This window comes from Mirounga angustirostris, unplaced genomic scaffold (assembly GCF_029215605.1).
Source record: "Mirounga angustirostris isolate CCGP_5_RB_7025 unplaced genomic scaffold, mMirAng1.0.hap1 SCAF_6, whole genome shotgun sequence".
NCBI lineage: Eukaryota > Metazoa > Chordata > Mammalia > Carnivora > Phocidae > Mirounga > Mirounga angustirostris.
In genome coordinates, this window is record NW_026991714.1 from 25,697,595 (window position 1) to 25,725,231 (window position 27,637).

Below are 27,637 nucleotides of genomic sequence, written 5' to 3' on the forward strand. Positions count from 1 at the left end.
TAAAGGACTGAGCCACCCAGGTGCCCCCTGGAGAGGTTTTAGATACTCTGAAATGTTGAGTAGAGGGAGTGCATTTTCACAATAAAAGAAGAAATGGGCTGAGATTCTCATGTAAATACAAAGACTCTAAGGCGAAATTTACTAGGCTACAAATTGGGTCATTTTAGCATGCATATGTGCACACACGTGGTCTCTCCTTAAAAGGGCCATTTACTAGTTCCCTCAATCCATAATTTTGCTTTTGTTACAAGGACCGCAAAGTCAGATGCTGTAAACTAGGCTGATGCCAGAAAGCCCACGTACTACTTAGTCCTGGCCAGAATTGTTTTCTAGATCCATTTGGGTTGCTCTAAACATTCTCTGGCTTTACATTCTAACCTGGCATCATTGGAGAGAAAAATCTTTCAGAGGCAGGTCAGCACCCCGGACAGCAACAAGCTCCCGGCCAGCACCCAAGAGAAAGTTCCAGCATTACCCTTTGCCCAAACACCTCTTCAGAAGGAACTATCTCTCAAACACTGAGCAAGCTCAGTCAAGAAGCTTCAAATGCTCCTCACCAATCACTCAGTCAGGGTCAAGATTCTCTGCACTCTGGCCCCAGCCAGTCCCTCCAGTCCACTGCTCTAGCCTGGCCAGTGCAATGCCTGACCACAGCTTCCCTCCTGTAAACCTTTGATTTTGCTCCCTTACCCCACCAGAAAGGCCCATTTCTTCCACCAATTCAAAACCTACCCATCCCTAGAGCCCCAAACCAGCCCCTGCTTCACTTCAAAACCTTCCCAAAGGACTTTAGTCTACATTAATTTCCTCTCTTCTCTGATATCTCAAAGCATTATTGGTGTAGATAATGCTTTAGGGAACTTAATTACTTATCCTCTTGCACAATTACTAGGTTTATCTGTAGTTTTTAAAGTTCCCAGTGGTCCAGTATGTGGAAGAGCTACCTTTTCTAGCAACTAGCCATGCAGCCACAAGCAAAATATGTAGCCCTTTGAGTCGTTTCTTGATCTGTAAAATAATGATCTTGGATTAGACCATCTCTAACATTCTATGAGACTAAAGATGCTCTCAAAACAAGAAGCCACCTAGAAGTGTGCCATGCAAATAGTAGAGTCTTTGAAGACAGACGGCAGGTGCAACAAATATATATATTTTATAATATATTTTTTAAAAAACCCACAAGGCATAACCCAGGGCTTGGGTCATTCAGAGAACTGGTTTAGTTCCCAACATGAGTCCCAAAGCCTTCAGTTCCACTCAGTGTGTGATGATGATCAGAAAGAGATCTAGTTTCTGTCCTGTCCTTGCCTACGTCAGCATCGGAAAATTGCCTTTGGCATCAAAGGCATTTTCTTTCATAAAGAACATGTCACCACCAATGTGTGGAAAAATACCACACAATGGGTATTATAACAGTGTCTCTCATATAAACACAACAACTGACCAACAGGCCAACCAACAGCTGACAGCAGTGTTAACTTCACCACTAATTATGCATAAGCTCAGACAGACTCTGGCAAATAACAAAAGGCATCATCATCTTTGGTGATGCCCCAAAATAAAACGTTGTCTAGTCTCACAGGTAGAAGTTCCAAGGGGGACAGAGAACCGACTTAAAATTTCAGCTCAATACTATACTTCCTGTCAAAATCCTAGTTATAAAACCTCCTCATGTTTAAAATCCTATTCTCAAAGCATTCAGCTTATGGACCTACACACGATAAGATACAGGGATGACTCTTCCTCCCTTGCACCTGGAGAAAGTAAGGCTCACAAATGTTTTGTTGTGTTGCAAATAAAGATCAAACTAGAATCAGAATCTAGTCGGAATAATTTCACTAATCATAGGCAACATGCATGCACAACCACGGACACGCATCACATACGCACACTCTGAGGACTCTGAGTAATATAAAGAGACGAGTTATGAAACTCACTGACCCTGGAACTGGAAGATTCCACTGAATACTTGCAAAAGATGCTACTGCCAAGGCAAATTGGCCAGCATCAGTAAAGAAGGAGGAACTCTTACCGGGAAGAGTCCTTGGAATTGCTCTGCCAGCCATTCACTCGCATCCCAGAAAATCACAAGATCAGAGAACAAAACTTAGCATCTGGTCAATCCACCCCCACCCCCTTGGCCTAAACTAGATCCAGGACAGTGAGCTCAGCACAAAAACCATCCTTCTTTAGGCCCTTCCCCAAGCTGGCCATGCTAAGTTTCCAGAAAAGGAAGGCAGGGAGACTCCAGCACAACCAGGGTAGGAGAGTAAAGACTCCTGCACTCAGGGTCCTCTACAATTACATCTCAATAAATCGCCCCAGACACATACCTCACTGCTGAATTACACGCACCTAATACCCAAGCCATACCATTTATTCATCCTGACTCAAAGGTCCCCTGCACATTCCTGCTCTTACTCCAGGAGTTCTGATTATTAAGTCTTCAAGTTTTGGTATCTCAAGACCTCAAGTACTTCCTCTCACAAGAGGCTTTTCCAGATCACCTATGCCCAACATAATGTCCTGCCAATTTTCTAGCATTTACTGTCTGAAATTAGCAAATGTTTCTTATATCTGAACACATATCTTCTTTCCTTTTTAGGGAGGAGACGGGGTCTCACGAGCCTCCAGAAGAGGATGCAGTACCACTTATGCACATAGCAGGTGCTCAACAAATACTTGGTGATGATGATGACAATGATAGGACCTTCTCCAGAGATTCATTTGCCACTGAAGGGCAAAACTAGGTATGAAGCTCTGAACATGGGGCTGGGTGGGGCCGGCGGAAACAGCCCAAATGGGAGCCCACATGGCAGACAGCAGCTCACACAGTCTTCCTCCAACTCGGGGTGAGGGGACTTTCCTCATTCTAAGACTGAGTGAGAAATCCTCTCTTCCTACCCCTGAGCCGCTGATCCCAGGCTGTTTATCTCGTTAACTCTGTTTATTGTGATCCTGGTAAGAGGTTCTGAAGCCCTCCAAGCCCCTCTCTAATTAAATTCATTAGAACAGATTGGGGCTTTCTTTCTGCATCTCAGAAAAATTAACAACACGATTAGCATCATAATGACGGGGAGAGGGGCTGCCAGGGAGGCCTTTGAGGAGGGGCTGGCCCAGCCTGGGAGGGGATGAGTGAGGAGGAGCAGGTGAAGGAGGAGAAGGCAGATGCTCAGGCAGCTGCTTCCCAGAGAAGGGAGCTGTAGGACCGAGGAGGGGATGATAACAGCCCAAGGGAATGAGCCCACCGCACCCCAGGCACTCTAACTTTATCAAGGCATGACATTTGGGAGAAGAAGGGCAGGACAAGAAATCAGTCAATGACATAAATTCCAGAGACGTGAGCTTCTGGGACAAGAGACTTCGAGCAATCTTCTAGTTTTACAGAGAGAGAAACACATTTAAGGTCTGTTAATGATGGGGCCAGACATAAAACTGAAGCCCCTCATGCTTTTCATGGTGATGTCCTTTTCCTGTAAGACTTTACTGCAAGGATCAGGAGAGAGCAGGCTAGATGAGTCAGGTCACTTCTTTCCAAGAGAACCTGAACCCATCAGGTTTTTATTTATATACCTGGTGGGTTCCCTCATCTAGGATACTCTCCTCTTCTACCAATTCTACCAATACTTCAGGGCTCAGCTCCATTCTCACCTCCTCTGCGAAGAGCAGCTAGCATTTGATGAGTATTTTTTTTTTAAGATTTATTTATTTAGGACGCCTGGGTGGCTCAGTTGGTTAAGCGACTGCCTTCGGCTCAGGTCATGATCCTGGAGTCCCGGGATCGAGTCCCATATCGGGCTCCTTGCTCAGCAGGGGGTCTGCTTCTCCCTCTGACCCTCCCCCCTCTCATGTGCTCTCTCTCTCTCTCATTCTCTCTCTCAAATAAATAAATAAAATCTTAAAAAAAAAGATTTATTTATTTATTTGACAGAGAGAGACACAGCGAGAGAGGAAACACAAGCAGGGGGAGCGGGAGAGGGAGAAGCAGGCTTCCCACTGAGCAAGGAGCCCAATGGAGGGCTCGATCCCAGGACCCTGGGATCATGACCCGAGCCCAAGGCAGACACTTAACGACTGAGCCACCCATGTGCCCCTTGATGAGTATTTATTACCAGCCAGGTACTCTGCTGGGGCCTTCGCTGCCTTATCACATTTAATCCTTATAACAGCTCTGCAAGGTTCATGTTAATATCCCCACGTTACAGGTGGGGAAGCTGCAACTCCTCAGCTAGTAAATGGAAGAACCAAGGTTTGAATGTAAGTCTGACCTCAAAGGCTGAGTAGTCTCTACTATGTGGATCACCTCCCTGACTCCACTAGCCATACTCAGGGATCACTCCTTCCTTTGAAGTTCTACTCTCCAGGGTCTGAAGACTTAATTACATACTGTCTTACATGATTCCTAAGAGTTGTCATATGTTTCCATTTATTTCCCCCATTTGAAAGCAGGAACCATGTTTCTGTATCCTTCAGAAGGACATAGTAGGTACTCAAATATGCATGCTAACTGAGCCTTTCCAACAGATTTTCCTAGAGAGCCTTGGGCCACTGGATAAAACATCCCAGGTTTTTATTTTTCCTCTCCTATAATATATAGGAGAGGTGCATGGGCTTCGATGGCAAACAAAAACAGGTTTAAATGCTAGCTCTACAACTTACCTGTTGCTCAATCTTAAATAACCACCTTTCTGGGTCTGCTTCCTTATCTATAAAACCAGAATCCTGGGTGGCTCAGTCGTTAATCGTGTGCCTTGGGCTCAGGTCATGATCCCAGAGTCCTGGGATCGAGCCCCGCATTGGGCTCCCTGCTCAGTGGGAAGCCTGCTTCTCCCTCTCCCGCTCCCCCTGCTTGTGTTCCTTCTCTTGCTGTGTCTCTGTCAAATAAATAAAATCAAAAAAATATATATATATAAAACCAGAATCCTAACAATACTTCTTCTTATAGGGTTAACCCTTATGAAGATTAAACGAAATGATGCATATAAAGCACATAGTAGAGTGCCTAGCACATAGCAAACAATCTATAATGATGACTATTATAGCATGATACTTTTCTTTTTCTTGGCCTGCCTCAAGATCTAAGGAAAGGAGAGTGGCTCAATAGTTCTCAAGTTGGCTGGCACAATCTGACCAGTGCTCCAGGTCAGCAAAGCTTTGGAAGTGCCTACTCATGCACCCAGCATAGCCATTAGCTCCCAGAGCTCTCCCCTACAGTCCCAAGGACCAAGCCATATGCATCCAACCTCTGTCCTTGCAGCTAGGCATGGGCTCTAGCTGGGTATTTTGAGTAAATGCTCAAAAATTTGACATCAAGCTGCTCTGACCAAAACAGGGTCTATCTAAACAGTGGAATACAATCACTCCAGGTCCTACTGTCTACCATGACCCCTCAGCCATGCTCCTACAATGCCAGGAACTCACCTAACCTCTGTTATAGCATTTCTGGTACTGAATTTTAATTTGTTTTCGTTTCTGTCTCTCCACCTCACTCATACACTCAACCCCTAGCACAATTCCCGGGATATATTCAAAGACTCAGGACACACTAATGAAATGAACTAAATTTAGTGTGTGGGGAAGAAGGGTGCTCCTCAGACAGATACGACTGAGTGTCTCCATCCTTACATTCTTTCCCAGTTCAAATATGGATGTTCATGGTGACCTGTGCTCAAGAGTATAACTTCAAAACCACCCCCCTCCCCAATCGGGACTTCTCTGATGACTCCCACCTGACTCTGACCTCCCCAGGACTCCAAGACCCTTCCCCACATACCAGAGCTCCTGATTTTCCTACTTATCTTGTTTCTGAGCATGTACCTGTGCATGTCACTTGCTGCTTCCCCATCAGATAGTGAGCTCCCGGAGGGCAGACTGGGATTCTTTTCCTCTGACTCCCTCTAACATTCTAAGCATACCCAGACCACAATTTGCCCCTAAAATACAAGGGCTTAGGAGATGGAAATGGGAGAGTTGAGTAGCCTTGATCTTGTCCGAGAGTTCCCTCTGGGTCCCTCCTCCCATCAGGCTAGGGCAGCACCCAGTCACTGGGTTCAACTGTCCAAGGGACATTTCTCTTCCCCCTAAAGCCAGGGAACTGGTAATATCTTATATATGTCACCTCCTCTTCCATCCTTTTCCTTAGTCAACTTCAGGGCCAGACCTGACCTACTCTTCTGGAAAGAATCACCCAGTCGTCTTCATGGTTCTGGAGGAGAGGGGCGGATACCACGGGAATGAAGGATCTGCCTCTCAACATCCTTGTCCAGATGTTCTCACTCAAGCTTATCTGTGGCATTTGTCTGTTTACTTGTCTCTCTTTTCCACGACAGTGGGAGCTCTAAGAGACCAGACGCTGCCTCACTTTTCATCCCTACAATCCCCACACGGAGCAGAACAGCACACTGTGGGGTTCATTTGTATTTGCTAAATAAATAAGTATGTAGCCGGCCTTAAGTTCTTCTCACTTCTCTTCACCCCCACCCCCCACCCCCCGCCCCCAGTCCTCCAGGCCAAACAGACTGAGGACTGAACTTCTCTGCTTCCCCCTCTTCTGGCCTTCTGGTGTCCTAAGGATTTCTTTTTTCTAAAGACTAAGTGATGATCCTCACAACCCAGCTCTCGGATGGTCTTGGAGGACAGTGGTACCAAGGGAAGGGAACAAGATGCAACAACAGAGTGATGGGAGCCTTGGAATTCTGTCCCTCCGTCACTGCAGGAAAGGGACCTCCCTCTGCACCTCCTCCTCAGACATCCAAGCCAGAACTCCCCCCACCCCAGAGAGCAGCCTCCTCCTCCCAGTGCCCCTGAACACAGCAGCCCCGGAGGCCAATCTGCTTCAGCCCACGGGGAGCTCTCTTCACCTCGCTCCAGCTCTCCGGGGAGCCGGCCGACATTAAGGGTGTTGGGGTAGGTAGGGGGGTGGGAGCTGAATGGGGGTGGGTGCAGATATCCCACTGGGGATGGATTCTGGGCAGGTGATGTGTGCCTTGGTTTATCTTTCTGTGTGCCTTGGTTTATCTCTGCGAAGCCTCTGTGATGCCAAACAAGGGATGTGGGGTGAGATTCATTGCGCAGAACCAGCAAAATATGTACATTGTTATCAGAATCCCCCACATAACCTCAGCCCCAATCAAGCATTTCAACGTCAGGACCTTAATCCAATCAGCTCTCCCGGACAGCTCCAGGTGTTGCCTCCTCCCCGGGCCAGGAAACGCCTGGGGCAGCTTCCCGCCCCGCCCCCTATGAGGGGAAGGGGCGCAGAAAGGTGACAAAGGGTAGGACAGCCATCCCCCTAGACGCACGCCCCCCCCCCCCCCCCCGCCACCAGGCAGTGCCTAAGTCCCCTTCAGGGTTGTCGCACGTGAGCTGGAGTCCAAACACTTGGATTTCTAAAGTGACGGACTCCTAGAGAGATGGGACAGAACCCATCAGCAATATGCTCTTAACCCCTAATTTAAGCCCTGGGGATTTAGCCGAAGTTCCCAAGACAGGAATTGGGCTGTCATTCCCTGTCCGAGGTAGCAAACTCAATTGTGGGGTTAAATGTGAATGAGTCTTTTTCCTCATTTGTGCTATTCTCATTCTTTATCTACACACACACACACACACACACTTTCAGCTGAATCCAAAGGGGAAGATATTAACCCCTCAGAAGTGCGACTCAAGAAAAAGAAAAAAAGGAAAAAAGGAAAACCCATCAGTTTTCTCAACACACACACACACACAAAGAAGTGCCAACTTGGTCAAGACAAAAGGTTAGAATGACACCACCACCCCCACCCCCCCACCCCCCCCGCATTTCCTTCAATTCCTCCTGCAGTGCAATTCCACCAGATCTAACCATCCCCAAACCAGAGGGGAGGACAGGTCTCTGCCTTCCCTCTTCTCCCGGCTCCCCACTCCCACAGCTGGTATGGCCCCTATCCTCGGGAGCTTCCACTCACCACACACATTCTCCCTGGGCTTCTCCTACTCATGTCTCAAGTTCAGTGGGTTCTGAACCTGCCAGTCTCTGGCCCCATACAAACAATTCAACTCCTGCCCAGCCATGTCTCAAAGGTCTGCAGTCTGCCCCCTTGCTGGAGCTTTGATTGGGCCCCAGCAGGGCTCATCACAGTTCCAAGGGTAGATAAGATACATCAGGCCCTCATCCCAGGCAGACAGACAGGCTGGAAAGGGGCACTGTCATCCATTCCTCCAGACTGAGGGAGGAGGCATCTCTGTCCAACACACACACACACACACACACACACACAGCCCACTGCCAAATGCCAAGGAAGGACTCAGGAGCAGAACCTGGCTCAGGGCAGAGGAGGGGTTGCCATGGGGACCAGAGTCTAGGTGATTCAGCACTCTGCCCTCTCTCAGCCCAGCCCATGGGCCGCACTCATGACAGCGCCTGATGCCAAAGTGCTGACTTGGAGGCTGAGGAAGAATTCTCTCTAAAATCCAAAATTCTCCAACCCTCCAGTGGGGCTCCGCATCCAGGCCTTTGCATCCCAGGGCTCAGAACAGGACCAGGAAGAGGCTCTCAGCCATTCCCTTGGACCCTGCCTCTTGCCCAACCTAGTTTCCCTATGCTTAGCACTCCCTCCCCCAGTCCATCTAGGAAACAAACCTGAACAGCTAGGGGAAGAGGGTGGCCGAGGAGGAACATAAGAGGCCTACTAGCCCGCAGCATCCTCCACCCCCAAACCGTGAACTGGATCAAACATGCAGAAAGGGGTTATAAGTGGATCCCGCAACTGCGGGTACATAGGGCCTTCAGAGCCCCAGGCCTCCCCAAGCAGGGAAGGAAGGCCCCGTGTCAGGTGATGGGGGCTCAGGACAAGCCGTGTGGCTACACAGAGCACCAGGAAGGGCGAATGGGAAAGGTGATGGGTGGCAGGCCAGCTAACAGCCCAGGAGAGGAAGATAGGGTTCTTGAGAGGGACTACGGTGCAGAAGGAAACCAAGAGGCGGCTGGGAAGGGGCTAGGACAGGGTGTGCAGGGGCACCTGGGGAGGACAGAAACTGAGGGAGCAGATGGAGAGACAGGCACACGGAGTGATGGGGATACGAGATCGGGATGAGGACAGGGGAGGCCAAGGAGAGGGGCTGACGGGAGGGGTAGGAAAGATGGGGTCATACAAAGCGGGGTGTGGAGGTAAACAGGTATAAGGGCAGGGCTGTGGATGAGGCAGGGACAGAAGGCAAGGGGAAGAGGTCGAGGATGCAGGAAGGGGGAGGGGAGGCCGCCAATGAGACATTAAGGGTGTTGGGGTAGGTAGGGGGGTGGGAGCTGAATGGGGGTGGGTGCAGATATCCCACTGGGGATGGATTCTGGGCAGGTGATGGTGTGGAGACGAGAAGGGACGGGGATGGATTCTGGGCAGGTGATGGTGTGAAGACGAGAAGGGACGGGGATATGGTCCGAGGGGGGTGGGGACAGGTCGGGGGACGGAGACGGGCAGAGGAGGGCGGGAACAAGGGGGTGTCGCTAGATGCGTCTCCACGACCCCCGTTCTACCGCACCCCCCACCCTTCCGGTATCCGCGCTCGCCTACCTCGGAGGGCGCGGGCTCCGGCCCTGGGCGCAGTCGGTGCTGTCCGCCGCCGGCGCCGCCACTTCTCCCACGTCCCCTGCAGCGCCTCTCGCCGCCAGCCGCCGCATTAGGGCAGAGACGAGCCCGTGCGCGTCCCCGGGCGGCCGGCGCGCCCCGCCACCCTGCGTGCGCGCCCCCGCGCCCCTCCCTTCGCGCGCCGAGCGGGGACCCGGACGGAGGAGGGCGGGGGAAGATGCTCCGGGCGCCGTTCCGCCCGGCGCGTCGGGGAGCGGCTCGCGAGGCCTGCGCCGCGGGCGGGGGACGCAAGCTCCTGCTTTCTCTCCTCACCCAGCCACGGGCATTGAAAAGGAGCGTCCGTGAAGCCCCCGCGGTATCCGGTTTTGTCCTGTAAATGCCCCTCCACCATCAGACTGACTTCTTGGAGGCAGAAATGTGTCGGAGAGCTTGTGTTCCCAGGGAGGCTTGCTCGCTTGGGGTAGGCTCTCCAGGGACGTTAGTTGACAAGAATTGTTGGATCCCGGATTGGGGATGTAAGAAAGTTGTGATTCCTGCTGGGGCTTAGCGTGGTCTTTTAAAAACGGGAGATTTTGTTCTGCCCTATGGGGGCCCAGGCCCCGTCCCAAACTTGAGATAGGGTGGAAGAAATCCAGTGACTGGGAGGCCAGAGATCTCAGTGTTATTCCTGGCGCTGTGACTGTCTCTCACAAGGACATGACACTTCCTCAGTGTCCTCCTCCACTGAACAGTGAAAAGTTGAGGACAGAATCCTCCAGGTAACTGACAAAATGTTCCGCTCTTCCCGTTGGCTGCTTTGAGACCTGCAATCAGAGCTATTGGATAAGGACTGTGTCATGGGAAACAGAGGAAGGTCCATACGGCAGGGCCTGAGAGCATAGCTGCCGGTGGGCGTCCGGGACCCTGGGCAAAAGTTTCTGCAGGACCCTCGTCTATATGAACAATCTGATCTCACTCAAAATCTTTTCTCAGCATCATTCTGGCAGCCTGACCTCACACAGTCCTCTGACCACAGGCCCTGGGATGGCCCTGTAGCAGCCAGTCTTGGGGCTTCTGGGGGTGTCTGGCCAATGCCGTTGGGGAGAGGCAGGAGGGAATGTACAGCGTTGGAAAATTCTCTGAAGGGGAGAATCTGGAAACTGGGGAGCCCCATCCAGATGACACTGTCCCCAGGCACTGGAGGGACACTTAGAGAACTTAGAGAAAAGTGCTTCAGAGCACCAGGGCCCCTCAGGCCTGAACCCAGGGCAGGACACCCCTCCCTTCCTTACCAGAAGTGTCCACGTGGCTAGCTCAACAGGAGAAAGAAAATAATTTCTCTTTTCTTTTCTTTCTTTTTTTTTTTTTTTAAGATTTTATTTATTTGACAGAGAGAGACATAGCGAGACCAGGAACACAAGCAGGGGGGGTGGGAGAGGGAGAAGCAGGCTTCCCGCTGAGCAGGGAGCCCAATGTGGGGCTCGATCCCAGGACCCTGGGCTCATGACCTGAGCCGAAGGCAGACGCTTAACGACTGAGCCACCCAGGCGCCCTAATTTTTCTTTTCTAACCACTTACTGCCCCTTAGCCGCTGGGTTTCTTATATATATCAGTCACTTGCCTTTTACAGCACTAGGACGTAGGTATTTTATAGGCTGTATTGCGCAATGACCGTAGCATCAACTCGGAGGCAGCCTGCTGGGGTTCAAATCCCACCTCCCCCACGTCAGATCTGGGTCAACTTGGGCAATTTACTTATATTCCTTTTATTTCTTTTAAAGAAATAATATTCAAGCTATACAAGCATATAGCTGAATCAGAGTCAATCATTCTATGGGATTTCTTATGAAATACATTTCCCTCCTGCTCTGCCCTCTCCAGAAGCCATCACTTTCAACTCTTCTGAGCTGTTTCTTTGGCTCTTTTTTTTTTTTAAAGATTTTATTTATTTATTTGAGAGAGAGAATGAGATAGAGAGAGCATGAGAGTGGGGAGGGTCAGGGGGAGAAGCAGACTCCCTGCTGAGCAGGGAGCCCGATGTGGGACTCGATCCTGGGACTCCAGGATCATGACCTGAGCCGAAGGCAGTTGCTTAACCAACTGGGCCACCCAGGTGCCCTCTTTGGCTCTTTTCCTCCCTATCTCTAAACAACATGCTAAATTGCTACTTCTTGCTTCTGGTTTAGGCATTATCTCTTGATGAATAGTGAAAACCCTATAAAAGACACTCTTTCAGCCCTGCCTTCATCTCTCACATAGCCTTCCTGTCCCCCTCCCGACCTCCCAATTTAGTCACATCTTGATATTGGTTATATCAAAAGAAATATTTATTATGACAACTTAAATACTATTCACAACTGACTTTTTCATTTCCTGCAAACTGTGTTTTTTTCTGGACTTAGTAATTATCATGTTTTGTTTCCTTGTTTTATGTACGGTAATTATAATTCAACTCTAAATTTTCCATCAATTGTCTCTATCCATATGTTCAAAACTGCCAGAGAGTCTATCAGTTTTATATCCTTGAAGATTCTCTCTGGAGCATTTTGACAGGTTCCAATCTCTATTGGTTTCTCTATGTGAAGGACACTGCTATTGACCTCGTCAGGCTCAGTTTCTTCATCTGGAAAATGGGGTAATTATATTACCTCATAGAGTTGTTGTGAGGATAAGCAAAATAATTCATGTAGCACAATGTTTGTCATATAATAAACACTTAACAAATATTGCCTTATTAATTATTCAACAGGAGAAACCCAAAGCTCAAGTAACCTGCCCAACTAATGGTTCAAAACCCAGACGTGTCTGAAGGCTCCTACTTAAAACTACTTCACTATTTTAGGGCAGGCCCTAAAAATCTTAGATATACAATGTTAGAATCTTCCAGTATGGGCAAGTTGAAGAAACACAGGATTTTCCAGGAAAGTCCTGGCTGACCAGCAGGGTGAACATGGGCAGATCACCTAATCCCTCTATGACTTACTTTTCTCATCTGTAAAGTGAGGATAAAGTGAGGACCAAGGAGATAAGAAACTTTGTAAACCAAGTGCTCTGCACAAATGTTAGCTACTAATTCTCTTCCTTTCCTTAATTTTTTTTTTTATTTATTTATTTGAGACAGAGAGAATGAGAGAGAGAGAGCACATGAGAGGGGGGAGGGTCAGAGGCAGAAGCAGGCTCCCTGCCGAGCAGGGAGCCCGATGCGGGACTCGATCCAGGGACTCCAGGATCATGACCTGAGCCGAAGGCAGTCGCTTAACCAACTGAGCCACCCAGGCGCCCCTTAATTTTTTTTTAATAGCTGAGATAACCGAGTCCTAAAGAGAAGATGACACAGAGAGGAATCATGCAGTGATTTGCTGGTTCAAACTGAACTGGAGCTCCTACCTCATGGCCTTAGCATAAAGAAGTAAAGTACAGGCCTAATGGGAGTGTAAGGCCCCCAGATGCCCAGATGGGGAGGAGGCAGGGGTTTCCTTGGCCTCAGTGTCCCCAGCCACTGGCCCATCCTGATCAGGGGACACCATCTGCTGGTGATGGACACCGGGGATGAAGGCAGGCCTTCAGGTACAGGCTGTTCTGCTAGTATGTCAGGAACAGAACTTCTCGGTGCCAAGGGCAGACAGTAGTTGCTTTTTTCTTTCCAGACATTCATCTGGCCTTCCTGCTTCCTTTTCTTCCCTGAGTTTGTATTTTGAGTTCTGGCTGAAACCCCAGTGGGCATGGACTCTGTTGACCCTAGACCTGAAACCCTACTCACTGTGTCCTGTCTCCTGGTAAATGGCAAGTCACCAATGACTTTCATATCCCCTAGCATGTCATTGCTCCCAATCAATGGCAAAAGCCCTGCCTAACCCCAGGCTCAAGTGAAGAGAAAGCCCCATGCACTGAGTCTCAGATGCAGTAGGACACTGGGCATGCATAGGGATGGTGGAAGCAGAGGGACAGGGCTAGGCCTCGGCAGTGTCTGTTATGCCCTCCAAGCCACTCTCCTGCACATGGCCCTCAGAAGGTATGGGGAAACTGGCTGTTCCATGCATTTGGGGTAGAGGCTTAACTTCATACAGGCTTTAGGGAGAACAGTTTGGCAGTTCCATCAAGACTTTGAATAGACCCTTAACCCCATCAGTGCCACCTCGAAGAATCCAGGCTGTAGAAACACTAGCACAAGTCACAAAGATGCGTATGCATAGGGGTGTTCTCTGTAGCCCATCCAGAGGGCAATGATCTGATATGTTGTGTTAATTTGTGCAATGAAGAGGTATGGAGCCACTTAAAAAAAAATGCACACACATCTTTTTAAAAAGAAGAACAGCTTAATAACAACATGTAGGGTATTACCCTTTTCTGGGGGAAAGTAAGTTGGTATAAGGGGTGGGAAGAGGAGAGAGGGAGTGATGCCCTGGGCCAGTTTAGATGAGAACTGAGCACTTGGAGGATATCAGGAGGGACCTAATTTTCATTAAAGCCTCTCACATACCAGGCCCTTTACATCTGTCATATCACTTAGTCGTCACAAAAACCCAGGAAGTTTGGTGGTCATTGCCTCCAGTGTGCTGATGAGGAAAGAGAGACCCAGTGAGGCTAGGAAGATCTCAACATCACACAGATGAGATGTGGTCAAGGATTAACCTGGCCCGAAGAGAGGTCTAGCCTTGCCCTTGGCTTCTGGGAGGTCATCTCTGAACCCATGGGATGTCCTGCCTGATAAAAGTGTCTTTACCTGGGGGCCTGAGGCCACGCTAGGTAGTCTATGCATACACCGTGATTTATGGTGGGTGCTTCGGGCACGTATCAGCTCAACCTCCAGAGAGGCTAGAAACAAAGGTTAGCTACACGGGTGGTTAGCCATGTCTACATGACTGAACCTCAGTAAAGACTCTGGACACTAAGGCTTGGGTGAACTTCCCTGGTTGGCAACACGTACCTGGAACGTAGTGCTATCTCCAGGTCTCCATGGGGAGAGGACAGCTAGAAGCTCTGCATGTGGAGCTCTCCTGAACTCTGCCTCATGTGCCTCTTCTCTGGGCTGACTTTAATCTGTATCCTTTCACTGTAATAAAACATAACTGGGTGTTCTAGCTTCCGGTGAGTTCTGGATGTTCTACTAGCACCTTATAGAACCCGACGGTGGTCTTGGGAATGCCCAAGCTTGCAAGTGATGTCAGAAGTGAGGGTGGTCTTGGGGGCTGCTGCTAACTTTAAAGATGGTAAAGGGTGGAATTGGGATTTGCACAAAGATCTCAGAGACTCCAGAGTGTGCCCCCTTCCCAGTTCACCACACTCTCTTACACTGACCCACTGGGGACGAGTGCTGTAGGGAAGAAGTTCTGGCACCATGAGGAAGAACAAGAGCAGAGTGATGGCCACACTCAGCGACAGCAAGGTGGGCGGATGAAAACATAGGAAAGCAAGGTGAGGAGCATGCTCAAAGGGACAATAGAAGGAGTTCCCGGAATAGAAAGTTCCCGTAATCTATGTCCCTCACAATGCAGGAGGGCAGGAAGGCAGGTGCAGAGAAAGCTGATGGGAGAAGCATCCAGGGAGCCCCGGTTTCTTATAGATCCTCCAAGAAGATACAAGCCATGATAGACAAGCCTCTCCTCTTGTCTCTCCCTCAGCATCTCCTCCCTGCTCCCTATAGGCCAAGAGGGAAGAGCACAGTTCAATTTATATATAGAATTGAGGGAAGGAGGGAAGGAACCAGGAGACTGCCCTTGATCCTTCTCCCATTTGGCCACCCCACAGTGCTGGTGGTCCTCAACAGCCATACGGATGGAGACCCCATGCTTCCCCCAACCCTTTTATTGCCCCCACATCTGGCACATGCTTAGGTACCTAGCCTTTTCTGCTCCCCACCCCGTTCTAGGCTAGAGAGCATCTTTCCACCTGCTTCCCCACTTCCTGCTTTGGAATGTAAAAATAAAAAATAAAATCTCCTTTGGATTAGCCTCCTGCCCAGTACTGCTGAGGGCAGAACTGAGCTTCTGATCACCAAGCTGTTGGCTCCCAGATGCAGGGCCCTCCCCCAGTACATGGAATTAGTCTTCTACCCTAGGCAGGTGACATTCCATTCCCAGTAGACTGGGCAGTAAACAAGGAGGCAGGTGGAGAGGAGGAGAGGTCCCGGAAGAGCAGGCAGCCAGCCCCGAGTCTAGGGGCGTGTCCTAGCCCAGTCCCTGTTCCGAGTGAGGCAGAGTGGAGTCACACAGGGCACATTTCCCCTTTAAGACTATCTGCAATGATCATTTGGGGCAAATTGCATCTGCATCAGTGTATTAGAGAAGGATTTTTTGGAGCTGTTCTCTACTGCAGTGGAAGGCCTCCACCTGTTTACCAGCAATAGTAGGGAAAGCGGACATTTCTCTCTCTCTGACTTCCCACCAGCCAGCTGGCAAGAAGACAAGCTCAGCTTCAGACTCTTTCTCTCTCTAAATGTATGAAACCTTGGTTTTCCAGGGGCCTTTAAGGACTGATCTTCCAGGCAGGTTGCTTTCTGCTCCTGTCCCCAAACAGGAGAATGAACACAGTCCCTCCCCAGCTAGGAAATCCTGGCATTTAGAAAACCCTTGTCAAAGGAGCTTTTTCTTAAAACTAAAAAAAAAAAAATAATATTTAAAAATGGGGCACCTGGCTGGCTCAGTTGGAAGAGCATGCAACTCTTGATCTCAGGGTCGTGAGTTCGAACCTCACATGGGGTGTAGAGATTCCTTAATTAAATAAAACTTTAAAAAAAATTAAAGGAGCTTTCTCTTTTGCAGTTGTCTTGCAAACCTACTTGTATGAGTAGCCTTCAGAGTGATCATCACTGCTAACCACAAGGGCATCCGTGTCATCACGATCAAATGGGTAAGATACATTAAACAACTTCTTTTCCTAAACCTTCTCACTCATTTTAACTTTGTGGTGTACTACTATTTTAAGACCCAGCTTAAACACAATTCCTGTGGGAAAAACTCTCTCCTTCTGCCAGACCCAGCCTCTCATCTGGGCAGCAGTGCACACGATAAATGCTCCTTCCCTGCACTCATCGCACCGTGTTTCCTTATATGTGTGTCTTCCCTGTTAGACTGGAAGTTTCCTGAGAGCAGGGAATCCTGTAAAGCAGAGCTGTGGTGAACATAGATCGTAGTGTGGAATGATGACAGCCACTAGCTACATGTGACTATTTAAATTTAAATTAAGATAAAAAAAAATTGTTCAGAGTGGGTCATTCGAAGTACCTCCCTACATGCAGTGCTGTGCTCCTTGCTGGTCAAAGAATTACACAGACATTTGTAATCTAAGACAGGCATGAGACCATCTAGAAGTACACTATAAAGAATGCCCCCTTGAATAAATATGGGCTAAATGAAGTAAGCGGATTGCCATTAGGTATTGTCAAATATATAAAAATTGAACAGACCAAAGGAAAAAAATATAAAGAAGTCTGGTTGTCCTTACAGCCTGAAAACTAATGTGTTTCCCTACTTATATTTGAAATGGACATTACTTTGCTGGAATTATTTCTTAGAGAAATAAACATAGCAGCCAGAAATAATCATGCCAGGTATCAAAACATAGCCAAAGAAAATATTTGTCCTCATGTAGCAACGACAGAAGATCTCTAACATGGAGCCACTGATTTTCTGGGTAAGGTAAGATTTACAATGGTCTTCCCTATTGTTTTCCATAAACCATTGCAATGTCCCATCCATTGCAACATTTCAACCTCCAAACTATCTTTCGGATGCTGCCTCTGTACACAGCAAATGTATAAATATCCGGTGACCGTGTGTCTCAGTTTTCTATCAGGAAAATGTGGTTTCTGTGTCTCTCCATCCTGTCCATCTCCTATGGGCTATGATGTTACTCTGCCAAGGGGACTATACATCCAAATGGTCAAGAGTGCTTCCTTCTGCACCGGACCCAAATCAGCGGGCTGGGGAAAAGCAGAGAACACATCACCTGTGGTTTGCAGCAAACCAGGGGTCTTGTGTTCCAGATCCCGGGCTCCTCTGTTTCTTCCCCATCCCCTACCCCGCCCCTCACCCCCGGCACGATTCCTGCTGGCTGCCAGCACTGGGAGCCAGGAGGTAGCAGCTGAGAGCCTGGCCTGTGAGCCAGGCCACCCCCAATTAGTTTATCTTATTAATGCCAATTTATTAGCACAGAACCCCCGGGAGGTGAGCAGGAGGATGTTTTAAATAAGCATCCGCATTTCCTGTCTGTAAGCTTTACACCTGAGCTCAGTGCTCAGCCAGGCCCAAGATGGGTGGCCTCCTGCCTCCCACCTCCTCCGGGTGGGTGGCCCCAGGGGGGTGGATCTGACTGGGCAGATGGGACAGCGTGTGCTTCTCAACACAAGACTTGTCACAATTTCATAAACATTTGTGCAGGCTTCCCGTTAAGGGTCTTCTAAGGGTTCATTTACGACAAAGAATTTGTCTATCAAATAACAATGGCTTTGTAAATACAATAACCTTAATAATGAAATCTTACTCCCTCTCAGGGCTCCAAATGGATTAACTTCTTCAAGTTCTTACGTGTTAGGATCCGGGGAAAATGCTATCTTCCCACTAGGGAGTTCCTGGCTCGGAAAGAGTCCTATCATTCACTCCGTCTTTGAGGCTGGGGCTTAAATAAGGGGGGACCACACGCTTTTAGACACAAGAGTGCATTTTAAAGGAATTGGTAAATGGCCATAATTTAACATTATTCCAAGCACCTGAGAAGTTTTCATGGGCCATGAGCTCTTTTTGCTTCATAGGGACCAAGTACCATGACCAGGTAGATCCTACCTGCAAAGGCGTGTGTTTGGTAGAGGAGAACACCCCCACCCCCCCCACCCCCCCTGCCCCACAGTTTCCTCCCTCACTAACACCAAGCTTTAAAAATTCCAAGAACAAACAGGGCGCCTGGCTGCTCAGTTAGTGGAGTATGTGACTCTTGATCTCAGGGTTGTAGGTTTGAGCCCCATGTTGGGTGTAGAAATTACTTAAAAATAAAATCTAAAAAAAAAAAAAAAAAATCCATGGGGCACCTAAGTGTCTGACTGTTGATTTTGGCTCAGGTCATAATCTCAGGCTCTTGGGATGGAGCCCTGGTCAGGCTCCACGCTAGGCGGGGAGTCTGCTGGAGATTCTCTGTCTCCCTCTCCCTCTGCCCGTCCCCCTGCTTGTGTGCATGCTCTATCTCTCTCTAAATAAATAAATAAATAAAATCTTAAAAAAAAAATACAAGAACAAACACCACCCCTCTCCTTAGCCAGAGAGAACCTTCTCTTAAACAGGCATTTGACCACTGTGTGCATATTTTTGTGTGTTGGGGGGAATGAATTGGTCTGCAGCAGTGATGTATCGGTAAATGTTTAATATTGGTTCACTGAGAAAAAAAGAGAAGCCCTGATTAGTAGCGTTTTCCAGTTTCTGTGGTGTAAATTCTCCCACCACGGTCGATTTCAAGGTAGCAGCATGAGGAGGTCATTGAGCACGGAGTTGGGAAAAGCTGTGCCGAAGCTCCCCGTGATAGAGTATCTCCACGCTATCAATACCATAGATGTAAATAACCTCAAGATCATAGACCCCCAGCTTAGAATTTCTATGTCCTGGCTCCCACAGCACCCTCAGTGAGGTCAGTGTGTTATGCCTGTGTTATAGAAGAGGCAGCCAGATGTGGTAGATATTGGCACTAACTGTGCATACCCACCTCAGTGGCTGGCACTCCCACCCCCGCCGCCGTGAGTGGGACAGGAATGACGATGGCTGATGCCTGTGTCCTCTGGAGGCCAGCTCTGGCTGAAGGGAGCACCTCTCCCTGAGATGTCTGCAGGTTACAGTGGCCGATAGTGCCTGCAGTGTCCAAGGCCTGGCCCCTTGCTCGGGGCCTACTGTCATGTGACTACTGTCATGTGAGTCACATCCAGAGCATCGGTGGATGAGGCCAAGTCTTCACCTGAGACACAGCCTGGTTTGGCAGCCTCCTCTTCAGCATGCTTCCCACATTCCCCTTCTCTGAAGGCCCTCCCTCCCTCCCTCCGCCATATGCATCTGCATTCCTGTCTCAGGCTCTGCTTCTAGGGAACTTGACCAAAGACATGAAGCCTCAGAGGGACAGCCCTGATGTCCCACAGTGACCAAGGCAAAATGAACCCAAGACTTCTGATTCCCAAGAAAGTATTCTTGTTGTCATCCCACAGCTGCTGCTTCTACTTTAAGCCTCTTCAGTGACTATAAAACGAAGCTAAAGCCCAAACACTCAAGTGTGGCATTCAAGGCCCTAGCGCTCTGCCCCCAACCTTCCCTCCCAGCCTTGCTTCCTAAGATTCTCCCTACTTACACCCGTGACTTCAGCCAGAGCAGACTGCCTTCTGTTCCTCAAACCTGCCCTGGGTTTCTTGTCTCTGTGCTTTTGATTCTGTTGTTTCTTCTTCACGACACGTAAATTTAAATGTACTGAGTGCCTAGTGCATTCAGGCCCTGTACTCTGGAATAGCAGTCTTCAAAATGGGGCATATCTATCCTTGTAGGTAGCAGAAGACTTTTCAAGAAGTATGTGCACAAGAGTAGTTTTAAGGGAACTGGTCTCTAGGTCCTCAAATTCCACATTTGCACTTTCTTAAAATTGTCTGAGAAGGGGCCTACATTCAAAATAGTCCTCTTCTCACCTTACAAAAGAAAAGAAAATCTCCATTTTACTATGGTGCATTGCCCTAGGGTATAGGAATAATGTTTCAAAAATATCAGTTTTGGGGAAGGCTCCTTTCATGATTAGTCAAGGCATGATTACCCTTAGGATGTTCAGGAGCAGTAAGAAACCGTGATGGAAACCCGTAGTTAGGCAAGGTTGGTCTGGGCTTTGGTGCCAGGCAAAAGGGTTTTAGCCTTGGTGTGGGAGGAAATGGGGCCAGTTGGCAAGAAATACGTAGATACTGGGATTTTTGCTCTGGGGTCAACTTTTCTCTAGCTCCATGCTTTATAACATGGGGTCATCAGTATTGTATGAAGGGTTCTAGAACATGGTATATCTCCAGGGATCATAGTTCTTTTGCTCCCATCTGATGGGGACAGAGATGGGATGGGGGAAGTTTAGTAATCTAGCTATTAAGTAATTCTATACATTTTCATGTTAAAGTAATAATAGCTAACACAGGTCATGCTTACTAGGTACCTGTCCCCAGCCTAAGAACTTGTTATCTGTTTTTTTTTAAGGAAGCTCCACTCCCAGTGTGGAGCCCAACGTAGGGCTTGAACTCACCACCCTGAGACCAAGACCTGAGCTGAGATCAAGAATTGGATGCTTAATGGACTGAGCTACCAGGCACCCCAGAAATCTGATACGTATTAAACACATTGAATCACTACACCAAGGCTATGAGGGAACGAAGGTTGAAAATGGAGATAAAGTGCCTTGTCCAAGGTCTCCCAGCTGGCAAATTGGAAAGCCAGATCCAAACCCATGTGCTATGGTTCCAGAGCCTGTGCCTTTAAATAAAACTAGATGCCTTCAAGCAAATGCAGATTTGTTTTAAAGTAGAAAGCAAAAGTTGATGACTATTTCAGCTAAAATTTTAGGTTTTCAGCTTTTTATGAACTGCTTCTTTTCTTAAAGGTGGGCTGGTGTGGGGATATGGTCGCTCTACTATGACCTTAGGGTAGTAGGTACAAAATCTTTTTCATCCTTCTGGTCTCTCTTCTGCTGGGTGGGGAACAAGATGAGGGAACAAATGCAGGAGGGATTGAGGATGTCTTGTGAAGGAATAAAGACAGACCCTGATCCTGGGAGTGCCATTTGCATACTGATGAAGTTAATTTCCCTCTGTTTTCCAGCTCATTAGAGATGTTGGGGGCAGAGGGGATCAGGCTGGGGCACCTGCTAGAGTCACTGCATGGGCTATCTCACCACCTGGTCTGTGGTCTTTCTGGGAAAACCCTCCATCAATGAGAATGCTGTGTCTGTTTCACGCAGGGGTCAGCTGGGGCAACCACAGAAGGGGACAAGGGGGCAGGAAAGCCCCTAGAACGATGGGGGAAGGGCAGGGATCACAGTGAAAGTGGAACCTTATGGTCAAGGCTGACTTGCCTTGTTGAACAGGAGAGAAGAGTGTTATGTTTAATGTGGAGGGGAAAGAACAATTCTCTATGTTACAGCCAATTAAAAATATGCTTATAAAGAATTAGGGGCAGGAATTCATAAAAGCATGAACGAATATGTTCCTTTGTTCTACATTCTATTTTTTTCTTAAGACTAATTTTTTAGAGAAGTTTTAAATCCAAAACGGAGCGGAAGGTACAGAGATTTCGCATATCCCCTCAGCCTCACACATGCACAACCTCCCCCACCATCCCCATCCCCACCAAAGGGGTGCATTTGTTATAGCTGATGAACTACACAGCATTATCACCCAAAGTCTATAGTTTATGTTTCAGTTCCACTCCTGGTGTTGTACACTGTATAGATTTGAACAAATGTATAATGACATGTATCGATCATTATGGTATCATACAAAGTGTTTCCACTGTCCTAAAAATCCTCTGTGGTCCACCAATTTATCCCACCCCTCCCCACCCCACCACCTGGCAACCATGGATCTTTTTACCATCTCCATAGTTGCCTTTTCCAGAATGTCCCAAAGTTGGAAACATACAGTATGTAGCCTTTTCAGATTGGCCTCTTTCACTTAGTAACATGCATTTAAGTTTCCTTCGTGTCTTTTCATGGCTTGATAGCTCATTTCTTTTTAGTGCTGAATAGCATTTCATTGTGTGTTTGCAGATCACCCTGCAGTGTGTAAAGCACTCACAGACACTATAAGTTATGAGTAGTTGCTCCCCCAAAAGCTAGGGAAGTGAAGCCTGGAGAAGGGAAGTGAGTTGTTGGAGATCTCACTGTGACCACACAGCTTCCCCACGGGGTGGGGATCAAGGCAAGTTGGGTATATAGGATCTTATGAAGTCATTGCTAATAAACTGTTACATCCAAAACACATTTCTTGTCCCCAGATTGGACTTGTGGTAGGGAAGTGGCCCAGAAGCCAGAACGGAAGGGTGACGAATGGAAGAAGAGTCCTCTGACTGGTGCCGGTGGAAAGCTCAGGGAGCTGTCCTGGCTTCCATGGGCCCCGACCTTGGGGATGAAATGAGACTGGCAGCGACAACACACTGATCTGCAGAGGACACCCAGCTGGTCACTGAAGACTCGGGATGGGAGACACGTGGAAGAGTGAGAATGGTACAGAAGGCCTTGGCTTTCAAGTTTGATTGAGAGTCTGATTTAGGGAGGAAGCCAGGACTGCAGTTTTGGAGATCCTCAAGACCACCTGCAAGTTCAGTGATTTACTAGAAGGACTCACAGAACTCAGAAAAACTGTTGTACTCATGGTTACAGTTTATCACAGTGGAAGGAAACAGATTAAAATCTGCGGAGGAGATAGCTGCATAGGGCAGGACCCAGGAGAGACCAGGAGCAAACTTCCAGCCGTCCTCTCCCCCTAGACACATGGGGACAGCACTTACTTCTCCCAGCAACGTTATGTGGCAACACGTAGAGAGTACTTCCAGCCAGGGAAGCTCACCCAAGGCCTGGGTGTCCTGTAGGTAGGTCTGACCTTGGTGTTCAGCCCTTCCGGAGGTCAAGTTGATGCTGTTTGGCCCAAGGCCTCCAGCATATATCACATTATTAGCATAGACTATCTGGTATGACCCACAGCACCCCGGTAAACAAAGACACTCTTGTCAGGTAGAATATTCCAAGGCCTGAGAGGTTACTTCCCAGGAGCTGGGCAAGGACCAAGTCTTTCCTTGGGCAAGGTTAATACTTTACTGCACAGGGACCAACCCAAGTCACTGTGGTTTCTAGGCCTGGAGGGATTCCTTATACCTCTTCCCTGTGGACTTTCAGACCTCGGTGCTATGCTCTGCCTGCAGAAGGAACATTTTTAGATTCTGGTCCATACCCAATTTCAGAGGCCAAACCAGACCTTAGCAGGGAGAGACTTAGGTTGCCATAGATCCTTATCTGCAGCTCAGCAACCAGGCAGCCTTGCTGCTGAGACCCAGTCCCTACCTTCATCCCAGCCGGGTACCTGGTCATCTGTGCTATCTCCATCCACTGAGCTCTTGTCCTGACAGCTTCTCAGACTGACTGTTTGCTCCTTCCTGTGCCTTTCTCTGGGACTGGGGCCCAACTCTGAACCCCCTGTCTAGGGTTTGGACCTTGCTGCCCACCTCTTGGCCTGGACTCTACATGTCCTCACCCTGGATTTGCCATTGCTGGGTTGCCCCCACCTGCTTGGGGAATTGCTCGCTCCTGCCAGGCCCTGAGTGACTCAGGCGCTGACTCCTGGACAGAGGCTCAGGGTCACTACCCAGCAACCATAACAGGGACTGTCCTGGCTCCGTGGATCAAAGCAGTCTGGTTGTCCCCTTCGGCCACCATTTTCATAACTGGTCATACCATATCCCAGATTATGTTGTGATGCTCTGGAAGGTTCCCCAGGCAAGCTGGGTCCAGTGCTCCGCAACAGGAGAAGTTCAAAGAGCCTAACTGACCCACATAAAAATACTGGTGCTCTTACGTTTGTATCTTAGTGGTGTATTTGTATCTTAGCAGTCATTCAGAGGCTCTTTTTGGGGAGTTTTGGCTTCATCATGGCCATGAACTTCCAACCTCCGGAATTCCTCCTGGACCAAAAGAACTTAAAGAAACACAGGTGGGCAATCTCTTATCAGAAGCCCCAGGGAGAGTAAAAACCCTTAGGCCAGATGTATTTTAGAATTCAGAATTGTTTCGATTTTAGAAAGATAATTTGGTGCAGATACTGTATATTATGTAACAACCGCAGTGACGTCTGGGGCAGCACGCTGTAAATCAAACACGTTAATATTTCTGCAGTGAAGTGTATGAATAGTCACACTAAGCAAGATGAATAAGGCTGTAATTCATTGCCTTATGACAGTTCAGGTCAGGTTTTCCTACCAAATGACTTCAGGTTAAATTAGGTGTTGCTACCATATAAATTATGAAAAAAAATCATTTCATAAAACTTTCTGAGTAGGTTAAATATTTTCCATGTATTCTTTGTATAGCACCTTGAGAACAGGAGTGGTGTCTTATCTTTTTATCCCTAATGCCTACCCCAATTCCTGGCACACGCTTGACACCTAATAAATGCTAAATGAATAGATGAAATGTCCTTTCATTTCCCAGATTATTTCCTCATGGGTAACACAAGGGCAAGCAAAGCCCTTCCTGGAATGAGTCATGACAAATGGTTGGTCATCCTGGACAAATCTGTGCAGGATTCTCAACTTTCCCCTCAAACTTCCATGAAGTCTCAATGATTCACAAAAAGTTTATTCCTCTCCCTGTGTGAAAAGTAAGCAAGAGCCAAGAGCAGGAAACTGAGAGAAACTTCTACGGAGGGTCGCTTGGGAAAGCGGCAGTGTGTAGGAAAGAACACTGGGTGGAAGCTGTAAGACCTGGGCTCTGGGCACAGGCTTCTCATTCCCGGGGTCTGACTGTTGCTACATCTGGGCCTCTTTCCCCATCTGCTAGAAACTTGCCAGTCATCATAATCACCCAGGGAGCTTTAAAAAATACAGGTTCTGATTCTGTAGGTCTGGGGGTGGAGGGCAGAAATCTTACTTTTAAAAAATATTTTCAGGGCACCTGGGTGGCTCAGTTGGTTAAGCGACTGCCTTCGGCTCAGGTCATGATCCTGGAGTCCCGGGATCGAGTCCCGCATCGGGCTCCCTGCTCAGCGGGGAGTCTGCTTCTCCCTCTGACCCTCCCCCCTCTCATGCTCTCTCTATCTCATTCTCTCTCTCAAATAAATAAAATCTTTAAAAAATATATTTTCAGAATTTTAAAGGTAGTGATAAGTAATGGAGGAATATAGCTATATTTGTGATAGAACAAATACCTAGAAATATAGGTGTTAGGCTTTACATTTTTTTAAAAATTTTATTTATTTATGTATGAGAAAGAGAGAGAGAGAGAGCTGGAGCAGGGGAAAGGGGCAGAGGTAGAAGCAGACTCCCCACCGATCAGGGAGCCCGCCACGGGACTCAATCCCAGGACCCTGGGATCATGACCCGAGCCGAAGGCAAATGCCTAATGACTGACCCACCCAGGCGCCCTGCTTCACACATTTATTTATATGAGAAAGAGAGAGAGAATGAGTGGTGGGAGGGGAAGAGGGAGAGGGACAAGCAGACTCACCAGTGTGCATGGTGCCTGACATGGGTCGATCCCAGGACCCTGAGACCATGACCTGAGCCAAAGTCAGATGCTTAACTGGCTGAGCCACCCAGGTACCCCTGCTTCATACATTTTAATGTTGGATTTTACTCCACTGGCAATAAGGGAGAAGGTCAGAATGAACTGGATTTTAATAACAGTATTAATAATAATACCATTGATTTTTAACAATTCATAGGGTTCTTGCATGTGCAACTACTCATTTATTTATTAATGGTTTTTAAATTTTTTTTTAAGATTTCATTTTTAAGTAATCTCTATACCCAACGTGGGGCTTGAACTCACGACCCTGAGATCAAGAGTCACATGCTCCACTGACTGAGCCAGTCAGGCCCCCCTATTGTTTTTTAAGTTTTAAAATTGAGATATAATTGACATATAATATTATATTAGTTTCAGGTGTATAACATAATTATTATATATAATCACACATATTATATATAATATAATCATTATATATATTGCAAAATGATCACCAGAATAATCCTTGTTAACATTCATCACCAAAACATAATTACAAAATATTTTTCTTGTAATGAGAGCTTTTATGCTCTACTCTTTTAACAACTTTCAAATATTTAAGAAAGTATCATTAACTATACTCTCCATGCTGTACATTACATTGCTGGGACTTATTTATTTTATAACTGGAAGCTTGTACCTTTTGACCCCCTTTCCCCTCTCTCCCACCCTCCCATGCCCAGCCTCTGGCAACCACAAATTTGTTTTCTCTATCTGCAGGTTGGGTGTTTTTTGTTTCCTTTTTTTGTGTGTTTTTAGATTCCACACGTGAGATCATATAGTATTTATCTTTCTTAGTTCACTTAGCATGACACCCTCAAGGTCTATCCATGTTGTTGCAAATGGTGGGATTTCCTTCCTTTTTATGGCTGAATAATATTCTATTATATACATACACTCCATGTTCCTTATCCATTCATCCACTGATGGACACTTAGGTTGTTTCCATGTCTTGGCTATTGTATGTAATGCTACAGTGAACATGGGGGGGGGCAGATACCTTTTTTTAAAAATTTTATTTTATTATGTTATCTTAATCACCATACAGTACACCATTAGTTTTTGATGTAGTGTTCCATGATTCATTGTTTGCATATAACACCCAGTGCTCCATTCAATACGTGCCCTCTTTAATACCCATCACCAGGCTAACTGCAGATATTTTTTCAAGTCAATTTTCATTTCCTTCAGGTAAATACCCAAAAGTGGAATTACTGAATCATATGGTAATTCTATTTTTAATTTTTTTGAGGAACCTCCATACTGTTTTCCCCAGTGGCTGAACCAGTTTGCATTCCCACCAACAGTGAATGAGGGTTCCTTTTTCTCCACATTCTCGCCAACACTTGTTATTTTTTGTCTTGTTGGTAAAAACTATGTTAACACGTGTGAGGTAATATCTCATAGTGGTTTTAATTTGCATTTCCCTGACAATGAGTGATGTTGAGCACCATTTCATGTACCTGTTGGCCATCTGTATGTCTTTTGGAAAACTGTCTGAAGATCCTCTGCCCATCTTTAAATCAAATCATTTGTTTTTTTGCTATTGAGTTGTATGAGTTCTTTATATATTTTGGATATTAATCCCTTACCAGATATGTGCTTTGCAAATATTTTTTGTACATTATCTTTTCATTTTGTTGATGTACAGAAGCTTTTTAGTTTGATATAGAAATCCGTACTTTAAAAAAGCTCCTTATACAACAATAATACCCTAATAAGAAGAGAGGAGGGATGAAATAGAGCTATACAGGGGTAACATTTCTATGTATCACTGGAATTAACCTAGTATAAATATGAAGCTGATTCTGATGAGTTAAGATGTATATGGTAAGGCC

General features: G+C 47.3%; 1 protein-coding gene and 1 long non-coding RNA gene across 20 annotated transcripts in view; one reads left to right on the forward strand and one right to left on the reverse strand.

Annotated features, from left to right (window-relative positions):
- The window catches only part of NFASC (neurofascin), a 181,561-nt gene extending 171,865 nt beyond the window's left edge, over positions 1 to 9,696 (reverse strand). For 11 of the 19 annotated variants that reach the window (XR_010412210.1, XM_064593947.1, XM_064593951.1 and 8 more), the window contains exon 1: positions 9,546 to 9,695. Coding sequence is in view for 17 of the 19 variants with exons in the window: in XM_064593947.1 (XP_064450017.1) it covers positions 9,546 to 9,652 (107 nt within the window). In the remaining 2 variants the exon portion in view is untranslated. Of the gene's footprint in view, positions 1 to 9,545 lie in introns of all 19 variants that reach the window. The other 8 variants (XM_054507929.2, XM_064593938.1, XM_064593937.1 and 5 more) reach the window with 2 other exon arrangements.
- A 55-nt stretch (positions 9,697 to 9,751) lies between these two features.
- Positions 9,752 to 21,149, forward strand: LOC129045843 (uncharacterized). The gene is made up of 3 exons (XR_008506180.2): positions 9,752 to 10,318; positions 16,301 to 16,388; positions 20,729 to 21,149. It is a non-coding gene; the product is annotated as an uncharacterized LOC129045843 (long non-coding RNA).
- Positions 21,150 to 27,637: the final 6,488 nt, after the last annotated feature.